Below are 10,789 nucleotides of genomic sequence, written 5' to 3' on the forward strand. Positions count from 1 at the left end.
CATGGGCTGAGCTGTACAGATAGCGGGGTGGATCCTACCACTCCTCTGAATAAAATTTATTTAAGCATTTAAGATATCTATGCCCCACTTTTCCTTTTGGCCCAAATTTGAAACCTTCCCTCCAATATAAGGAGACTTCCTCCAACTTAAGTGGCTCTTCTGCTGAAGGAAGATCCACCTAAGTTGGAGGAAGGCTCCTGAAGACGGCGGAAGGCTACCTTGAGGATGGTTGGATCCACCCCAACGTGTAGGATTCAGACGAACAGCCCATTACTGAGCTCTATGGCTGAAAGAGCTCAGGAGACGTGCAAGTCTTCTAACAGTTAAAGCGGTTCCTCAGAGAAACAGGCTTCCTCGGGAGGTGGTAAGCTCTCCTTCCCGTGAGGTTTTTAAGCAGAGGCTAGATGGCCACCTGTCAGCAATGCTGATTCTATGACCAAAGGCAGATCATGAGAGGGAGGGCATCTTGGCCATTTTCTGGGCATGGAGTAGGGGTCATTGGGTGTGTGGGGAGGAGGCAGTTGCGAATTTCCTGCATTGTGCAGGGGGTTGGACTACATGACCCTGGTGGTCGCTTCTAACTCTAGGACATTATGATTTGCCACTTGCGCAGGTGCCCGTGCCACTTGCGCCATCAAGACTGGCATAGACACCGGCATTGGGACGCACGCTTATGCCGGTTTCCCTGGACTGCCATGGCAGAGCGGCCCTGGGACGCCGGCTCAGTGTGTCCCGCTGGCTAAAGTACCCGTGCCGGTAGGCAGCTTCCTAACCCCTTCCTAACCCCCTCCACCTCAGTGGTGCTGCACCAGGTTTTTGCTGGTGCAGCATCGCTTTTCTCTATGGGTCTTCCCCCCTTTTTTTATTTCTAGCATTTTTAAAGCCCTTTTTCCTGCTTGCGGCAGCCTCCAAACCTCTTTAGGCGCTACTGGGCTCAGGTATGGACTGTATAATTTCCAGTGTCAGAATGGAACTATCCTGCTTCCCTCGCCCTTCCAATGCAGTCCGCTAGAGTTTTGGAACCCTAGCTGCAATAGGCGGCGGCGGGGGGGGGGGGCATGATAAGTAAGTTAAGGCTTAGAGCAGGGGTGGGGAACCTTTTTTCCGCCAAGGGCCATTTGGATATTTATAACATCATTTGCGGGCCATACAAAATTATCAACTTAAAAATTAGCCGACCAAGCCCCGAGCAGGTAGCTGCCCCAGATGACCTCCCCCCCCCCCCCCTGCACGGACAAGCAGGCAGGCATCCAACCTCTCGGCACGTGACCGTTTCGGCAGGAAGACAATTCCAGGTTGTATCATGGAAGACTGGCATTTATATCTTTAGAATCATACATGAAGATTGCATGAATTTGCTGAGGGATAATCATTGCTATTTTATGAAATACCAAAAGAACAGTAGTGAAAATGACAGACAACAAAACCATTTTAAAGTTCATTTTTGGAAAAGTCCTTACTTCGTCAATTTCCGTGTGATATTTTTGGTCTACGAGATGAAAGCCCGAGTATCCGATCAGCCCATCCCAGAAATGATTGCATACTCTTATCCTCAGTATAAGATGCCAAATGAATTTCCGAAAAATCTGGGGAAAAACCAAACCAAACCAGAACATCATAGGGGGTCAGAGCAATTGGAAGATGTTCCACCCGTACAAGAGAGGGAGACAGACTCCAGTTGTATATTTGGTATCCAGAATTAGCACTGCTTTTATAATTGCTTAAAACAATATCTGATGGAAAATGCTAAATTCAACACATCAAGCATTTAACCCTGGCCTGCTTCATGGCTTCTCTGTGGATAGTAGTATGCTGAGTGTGTGTGTGGGTTCTCAGTCAAGGTAGGGGCCACCTTTCGGACCAAATTGGACTATGTGTGTGTTTTGCATCTGCATTAACTTGTGTTCTCCAGTATCAATGCTAGATCTAGTATGACCCCAGGCCAATGTTTCCCAACCTTTTTTGAGCCTGTGGGCACATTTGAAATTCTGACATGGCATGGTGGGCGCAGCCACAAAATGGCTGCCACAAGAGGCGGAGCCAGTCACAAAATGATTGCCACAGTTTAACTTCAGCAACACGGTGCAGATCCTTGTGCTGTGGTGGCAGCTGCTGCCAAAGCAACATTAAAAAAAAATCTGCACAGCCAATCAAATCTCCAATAGTCAATCAGAAGTAGGGTTGCCAGCTCCAGGTTGGGAAATACCTGGAGATTTTGGGGGCGGAGCCTGAGGAGGGCAGGGTTTGAAGAAGAGAGGGACTTCAATGCCATAGAGTCCAATTGCCAAAGCGACCATTTTCTCCAGGGGAATTGATTTCTGTCGGCTGAAGATCAGTTGTAATAGTGGGAGATCTCCAGCCACCACCTAGACGTTCTGGTAAACAAACGTTAGCGTGCTGTATAGTTAATTAGCAAACAAAAACAGCAACAATTGCAAAACAATAAAGTCTCCTTCCAATAGTGTTATTGAAATTTCATATACACTATGTACATTGAGCTTGGTTATCAAATATAACCATGAATCACAAAGAGAACAAAATCATAGGTACATTGTCCTTTTTAAATAAGCATTCTAGCTGCGCAGTCTTATTCAGCTGTGTAGGTTATCTTGTAGTTCAAGAGGTAAAGATGGTCAAATCTTCATTCAAACAGAAGTCCGGTAGTCTTTCTGTTTCGGCTGAACAAGAGCCTTCCTCAGCGACCAAGGCGAGCTGTTAAAGCTCGCGTTGGTCGCTGAGGAAGGCTCTTGTTCAGCCGAATCAGAAAGACTACCGGACTTCTGTTTGAATGAAGATTTGACCATCTTTACCTCTTGAACTACAAGATAACCTACACAGCTGAATACGACTGCGCAGCTAGAATGCTTATTTAAAAAGGACAATGTACCTATGATTTTGTTCTCTTTGTGATTCATTGTTATATTTGATAACCAAGCTCAATGTACATAGTGTATATGAAATTTCAATAACACTATTGGAAGGAGACTTTAATTTTTTGCAATTGTTGCTGTTTTTGTTTGCTAACCACCTAGACGTTGGCAACCCTATCCTTGTCTCAGTACATTTGCTCTGAGTGTCACTAAAGAATATCCTTTTAGTCAGTCTCCCCATTTCTTCTTCAAAGGCTTTCTATTCTTAATGTTGCTGTTCATCCAATTTGTTTATTTTCCTTTCCGTTATCCATATTGGCTTCCCTTTCCTCTGCATTCAGTCCATCCTATGCTTCTCCACTTCACCTATAAGTGTCTTAATTCACTATTTTTCTCCCCGTACTTCTCCAGATAGCCTTCGCTTGTGGAACTCTATATTAGGGTTGACAGCTCTGGGTAGGGAAATACCTGGAGATTTTGGGGGCAGAGCCTGAGGAGGGTGGGATTTGGGGAATGGCGGGACTTCAATGCCATAGAGTCCAATTGCCAAAGCTGCCATTTTCTCCAGGTGAACTGATCTCTATCGGCTGGAGATAAGTTGTAATAGCGGGAGATCTCCAGCTACTACCTGGAGGTTGGCAACCCTACTCTAGATCTATAAAAGAGTACTGAAAACCCCATCTGTTTGCCTGGCCTTGACCAGATCCAGCTTTTTAACCTTCCACTCAAGGATGCCAGCTTCCAGGTGGGACCTGAGGATTCCCTGGAATTACAGCTGATCTCCAGCCTAAAAAGATCAGTTCCCCTGGAGAAAATGGGTACTCTGGAGTGTGGACTCTGTGGCATTGTACCCCATTGAGGTCCCTGTCCTCCCCAGGCTCCACCCCCAAATTTCCAGGAGTTTCCCAACCTGGATCTGGCCATCCTACGTTTACCTTTGCTGACCCATTCCCACCCCTTGGTCCCTGGGGCCGTCTTTCTTAATTCTATCTTTGTTTTCTTTTCAGACAATGCTTTTCCTTCCACTATGCTAGCTGGCTATATCCAAATATTTGTACGGGGAGGGGGAGCAACAACATACCTTAGTTCCATGGTATGGGTGAACATGCTTAGTTCGTTTATATCCTACAAAACAAAATTATATATATATGTATTCAAGTTTGTTTAAAAATCTATGTTTATCACACTGTGAAAATGTAGATGAATGGCTATGCCTTTCCAGCTATATTCCCAAGGAGAAGGAGGCCTTACCTGGCTCATAACCCATTCAGATGTGTGTTCGCTACAATACAGATACAGCCTAAATACAGGTAACCTGAAGGGTTGCCAACCTCCAGGTAGTAGCTGGAGATCTCCTGCTGTTACAACTGATCTCCAGCAGATAGAGATCAGTTCACCTAGAGAAAATGGCGACTTTGGAATTTGGACTCTATGGCATTGAAGTCCCTCCCCTCCCCAAACCCTGCCCTCCTCAGGCTCCGCCCCCAAAACTACCCGCCGGCAGCGAAGAGACCCCTAGCAACCCTGGTAACCTAATATGTTATGGCATTATATTAAATGATGTATATAATGTAGAAGGGCCTTGTACTTATCAGCTACCTCAGGATCAGGAAGAAGGAAGGCAACAACAAAAATTGTTACTGAGGAAGGGGACAGACTACAACTTGACCACTTTCCCCTATTTTTCTTTAATGAATGGCTGAAAAATAAGGGAAAGGTTCTAGATATTTTTGGGAGGGGAGATACAGCCTTTGTGGCTATAGCCCTGGGCCTTTCGTAGCTAGAGTCACAGTTATAGACAAGGTCTAGGGTGGCCAACCTTCAGGAGTGGCCTGGACATCTTGTGGACTTACAGCTGATTTCCAGACTGCAGTTCCCCAGGAGAAACTGGCATGTTTGGTAGGTGGACTCTACAGGACCATACCTTGCTGAGGTTCCTCCCCCAAACCGCTTCCCCAGACTCCACCCCTAAATATCCAGGAATTTCTCAACCTGGAGTTGGCAACCCTACATTAGTAGAAGGTGTGAAGACCAAGCTCTTATTTATTAGTACATTTATATGCTGTACTCAGTCAAACTGACATTTGCGGCAGCTGGACTCTTAAATAAATCACACCTCATCCAATTTTTTAGCATTTTGAGAAAAATCAAACTACATATTGCCAGCCCTCACTGGAAAAAATGGAGACGATCGTCAACGTTTGAAAGAGCCGTCATGCAAGAACCTTTGTTTACCTATGATCATTCAATAGTTGACTAGAGTCAACTGTTCTCTGAAAGGGAAACCAAGGGGTGGTGGAATATAGGCATACGTTTCTGTGATGCTCTCAGTGTTCCATCCTTCAAAAGGGGGTTCTTTCTTCTTTTGGCTAATTGAAGAAGTCATGTTTTTCTGCTTTACTGGGGAGTCTCCCCTGTAGGTGGGTGAATGCTTGAGCTAGCTTAGCACAGTGGGATTATGACCCTGTTGTTTAGGAATAAGTGCACACGGAGGTTTATTACTTGAGAAAGGAAATAGATGTCTCTTATTGGTAAGAAACTCCATACTGGGCAGGAAACACAGAGGAGTTTTCAGCGACCTAACTAAGCTAGGGTGGAGAGACAGTGTACAGAGCATTGTGCCGCCCAGAATCCGTTCAAAAGAAGAGAGAGAGAGAAGGGAAGAATCTGGAAGAACCACTAAGAGTAGGGTTGCCAACCTCCAGGTACTAGCTGGAGATCTCCTGCTATTACAACTGATCTCCAGCTGATAGACATCCGTTCACCTGGAGAAAAGAGCTGCTTTGGCAATTGGACTCTATGGCATTGAAGTCCCTCCCCTCCCTAAATCCTGCCCTCCTCAAGCTCCGCCCCAAAAACCTCCTGTTGGTGGCGAAGAGGGACCTGGCAACCCTACCTAAGAGTAACATTCTAGGTAAAGGGACACCAGCAGAAAACTGGAGGAAAGGTACAGGAAGTGGCCTATCTACCCTTTCTGACTCGACTGCCCCCTCTGAAGTCCTGATATCTCTACTAGCAATTAAATGTTAGATCTGCCAGGCCTCACAGTTGCCCACTGCCTCTCAGAGGTGGCAGAATTTTTTTTTAAGTGTGATGTCGGCTCACCTCAGAAGAAGGTGGTGGTGGGGGGATGAAACGGTGGCATACCAACACAGAGAGCCTTTGTGGTGTAGAGGCTAAGGTGCTGCATTTTAATGAGGTATTCCTTGGATTATACCCCTTGTTGTGCGTGGCTGGATCCTGGGCCCAAGTCACTAGTGCTTGACCTAACTCAAAGAGTTGTTGTAAGGCTAAAATTGGGGGAGATGACCATCATGGACTTCACCTTGAGCTTCTTCAGGGGGCAGGTGGGAAATGTGTAAAAGCAAAATACAATTGTTCTGTGAAGAACTAACATAAATAGAACTTCGAGGGAGGACAGGTTCTAGTAAGAAAAGCTGAGAAAGTGGGGTTTTGTTACCTAGGCGGCATACAAATCTAAAGGAAGGAAAAGCTATAGCGGTAGATGGCACAGAAGACAGACAAATCCGCCAACCCCCAGGTAGTAGCTAGAGATCTCCCGCTATTACAACTGATCTGCAGCCAATAGAGATTAATTCACCTGGAGAAAACGGCTGCTTCGGCAATTGGACTCTATGGCATTGAAGTCCCTCCCCTCCCCAAACCCCATCCTCCTCAGGCCCCACCCCAAAAACCTCCCATCAGTGGTTAAGAGGGACCTGGCAACCCTAGCCCCACCCCCCACCCCCGCTAGAAAAAAAATAATTCCAGGTTGAAGGAGTTTTTCTTCTTCACATCACTCACTAAGCCAAGGACGTATGTGTAGTTTGGCAGATGTGATAAAATGGAAACTGTCGCCCATGGCAAGGGGCCTCCTTGGGTTGCCTCCCTTACAAGCCTTCAGTTCAGCGACAAATGATCTTTTGTGTCAGGATCAGAACTAACTGCTCTAGAACCAACCGCCGACAATCTCAAGGAAAAAAAAATCTACATTCCATTCTTTCCCTCGAGAGAACATAAGAACAGCCCTGTTGGATCAGACCAAAGGTCCATCTACGCCAGCATTCCACTTTCAATGACTGGCCAGATGATCTAGAAAGTTCTGAGGCAGTTATGGTCAACAGCTATCCAGTCTTGTTTGTTTCCGCCATCTGATTCCAGAGGGATATAGCCTCTAAAGGCAAACTTACAGAAAGCTTTCAACCAATTTTCAATTAATTTTATCTGATCTTTTCATGGGGGGGAAAACCCAATAGGCTAAGAAGAAGAAGAGTTGGTTTTTATACGCCGAATTTCTCTACCACTTAAGGAAGAATCAAACCGGCTTACAATCACCTTCCCTTCCCCTCCCCACAACAGACACCCTGTGAGGTGGGTGGGGCTGAGAGCTCTAAGAGGGCTGTGAATAGCCCAAGGTCACCCAGCTGACTTCGTGTGTAGGAGTGGGGAAACAAATCCAGTTCACCAGATTAGAGTCCGCCGCTCATGTGGAGGAGTGGGGAATCAAACCCGGTTCTCCAGATCAGAGTCCACCGCTCTTAACCACTACACCATGATGGCTCTCACTACATCTAATTTGAAGTAAAATGCAGAGAAGCCCCCCCCCCCAAAAGCATTTGATACAGGAAGCGCCATCTTTTTCGGAAACAAGGAATAATTTTGGAGAACTGGAGGTGGCATGAAAGAGGCTGTTGCTTGGAAACTGTTGCTTGTGATGTCTTTCGTCATCTCTGGTAAACACATTTGCACAATACTGCAAACTGTATTTTCAGAGGCCACGTTGGGACCAAACACAGCGAGGGAAGAAACGCCTCTCTCAAGTCACTTCCATCTCTCTTAAGAACTGTTTTAGACACTAACAAAATTCATTCCTACATAAGCTTTTGTGAGTCGGAGCGATTCTTCTTCACTTTCCTCCCTAATCCTTCAGTCATTTTATTCTCAAACCGGGCACATCTCCCATCAGAAAAATTGCAGATTTCTGTTGCAACCCACAGCCTTCCTCAAAACAAGGGCACTCATTCATTAGCATCAGGATACTAATAATCAGTATCCAAAACGGGTGTCATATGTTTTATTTAACCATTTTCAGTTGTCCTTGAGAAACACACACATGCACATTCAGTAAAAATGTCTCAAAATTTTAATATGAAATGTATAGTGCAGGAAACACAAATGTCACTACATTTGTGCAAGCTGAACCATGTTTATATTCACATGGTCAAGCATCTGTCTTTACGGTACAAATTAACCATTGGTCCATCAGATTTGAGTGTTAGATGCTAACTGTGGACAAGGATTCATTTGTATGTTAGCTACTGTGTTAGCCCAAGCACAATATCTTCCTTGCAAACTGTGGTGATCTCCATAGCAAACTTGCCTAAGGAGGAAAGGTTACCAAAGAGCTTGTTCCGTTACAAAATTATGGAAACGAACTCATGTTCAACTAGAGTCACTTGCAAAACAGAGACCACGAAAGGGGACTTTCCTGCTTCCCCCTCTTGCTGCCCCTTATTTAGCCCCTCAAAGTTTTGGACATGGTGGGGAGGGTCAGCAGCTCCTCTAAAATACCATAGGTGGCAGTGGTTGGGGGGAGGGTCTTGAAATGGGAGGGGTAGAATTGGCAGAAATTGCCCTTTCTGGCCATGGGAATGCCCTTCTGTCACTGGAAACAAGTGGTAGGATAAAAGGCATTAGAAATATATCTAAATTCCTGCTACAGACAAAACAGTTTAAAGATGTAAGCTCAAGACAACATTGCTAAATATTGAGCAGAATATGTGTAAACCTACACTGATTTCAGTGGGAGGCAGAGTTGGTTTTTCACGAGACCAGAAGAGAATGCAGTCTGCCTTTCTTTGACCAGCTTTAGGAATGTAATTAATCCAGCTGAGGCTTAAGCAACTTTTCTCATCTGTATGCCCAACAAATAACTTCAAAAGTAAGGTTAATACATGGCAACCACAAGCTCAGAACTCTGGCCACACACACACCCCCAAAGTTATTATTGTGTCCTAAGAATCAGGTCAAGATTTCAAAGGAATTTAAATTTGAAAACCACAATATTAGTATCAGCCAGAGAAAGATTCACACTAAACAAAAATAAATAATTATAGGCATCTACAAAGAGGAGGGGAGTATGATACAGACTTGAATGAAAACTTCTTGAAATGCCATCAACATAAGTTATAGTTTCTATTATTTTCAAGGTGAAATTGCAATCCAAGATAGCTGTAAGTTAATTACTGATGAGCCAACTTTCAAAGCATTTCCTTGAACTGAATAAAAGTCATAGCCATGATTCTGGGCACACTGAATATTTTAGAAAACCTCTAAATAGTGTACTGATGGCACCCTTCTGTAGTACTTTCTCCTCACAGACCACAAGGAAAAGTTAACCACAGTTAACAAACGCATCTTTCTCCTTTTAGCCATCTTATAAATACAGGAGTAAATACATCCGGATGCCTCAGAATTTTCCAACATAAAAAGATCATGAACTATTCTTAAGCTCACCACCTTGTTTCTTGCCACATAAAAAAAACTAATGAGGAGAGGAATGCAAAATCTGTACTAGCCCCCGCCCCCCAACAACAACAAAAACCACAAGAGCTTCCAGGGCCAGACTTGGAAAGAGTTCTGATATCCCAAGAGACTCACTAAAAGATAATTCCACCAAAGTGTGGCTCCTTCCAACACTGCGGCATTTTAACTACGAAAGCTGCACAGAGTAAAAATTAGTCTTTTCTGTGGCCCATCAAGATACACAGCAGCCTTTTATGGTTCCCAAGAATAAGCGGCATCTCCATATACTGTACTGCTAATTGCAAATATACTCAAAACTTTCACTACATGCAGGGCAGCTAAAAGTTATGGCAGATTTTCATTTAAGATAAAGGGATACAATGGGTTTATTTGCATTCCCCCAGAATTCCTGCACACGATGAATAAGTTTCTATATAACACCCTTTTTGTTGAAGAAATATATGTTCAGAATTCGGGCTAATTTCAGAAGATATGGAGATGATCAGCATGGCAAGCCGAGTGAATCAATTTAAGTCTCACTGGACTTCTCAAACTAAGTGTTAACTATTAACAAGACTGTGAATGAGTGGAGACTTGGGTATGCACCCGGAGTGTTTGTCAACACCTATCCTCATTGCAGGCCTACAATATAAGTTATAATTGCAAAAAAAGGAAAAAGGAAAAAAAGAATGATTTACACACATTTAGAGGTAAAAGCACCATTCTAACCTTCCCCCAGTGCTTCAAGTGGGCAACTCGATTCAGAAATCTGTTTCAGGAATGGGAACTCTATGTATCCACACCTGGATTGCTGTCTCCATTCATTTCAGTGGAGGACGATGATCCTTCTACTGAAGTCAATGGGGACTCCTGTACTCAGAGGAAGTCTGTATATGCAGGGTAGACAAAACATTAGGATGGATTCAGCAGTCTGCCAGGACAATGCGTTCCCATCCACCCAGCAGTCCGTTTCGGCCATGGAAAACATGATTCAAATAAAACTTCCAGAGGTCAGAAAGGACCACAGGGGTGGGAGGGGGATGAGGAAGAGCTCTACAATACTTACATCTACATATTAGTGGCCCCCACCCACTGCGTCAACCAACCCAACCCATAACCAGAAGCCCCACTGATCTCCAACAAGGTTTATTATGTCTGAGTAAACATCTGTACAGACTTCAACTCAAATCAGCTGCAAGTTCCGAATTTTAGCACTGATGTTGTACACTGTCGAGGAGAATCAAGTTTTAGACATGGTACGCAACATTAAATGAATCATGTCATGCACACTCATTCAAATAAGAGTATCATCTTCAGACTCCTGCTTGGCGCACAGAACATAATCCAGATCCACAGTTTTGAGCAATGATAGCAGGGGAAAATGCTCTCATTAC

The 10,789-nt window shown here is 44.4% G+C and overlaps 1 protein-coding gene across 1 annotated transcript in view; it reads right to left on the reverse strand.

Moving 5' to 3' along the window:
• Window positions 1–4,130, reverse strand: part of CNBD2 (cyclic nucleotide binding domain containing 2) — a 28,972-nt gene extending 24,842 nt beyond the window's left edge. The window contains exons 1-2 of the mRNA XM_056861216.1: window positions 4,122–4,130; window positions 1,461–1,586 (exon numbers count right to left, since the gene is read on the reverse strand). Coding sequence (XP_056717194.1) covers window positions 1,461–1,586; window positions 4,122–4,130 — 135 coding nt within the window. The remainder of the gene's footprint in view (window positions 1–1,460; window positions 1,587–4,121) is intronic.
• Window positions 4,131–10,789: the final 6,659 nt, after the last annotated feature.

Source organism: Euleptes europaea, chromosome 15, assembly GCF_029931775.1.
Source record: "Euleptes europaea isolate rEulEur1 chromosome 15, rEulEur1.hap1, whole genome shotgun sequence".
Lineage (NCBI taxonomy): Eukaryota > Metazoa > Chordata > Lepidosauria > Squamata > Sphaerodactylidae > Euleptes > Euleptes europaea.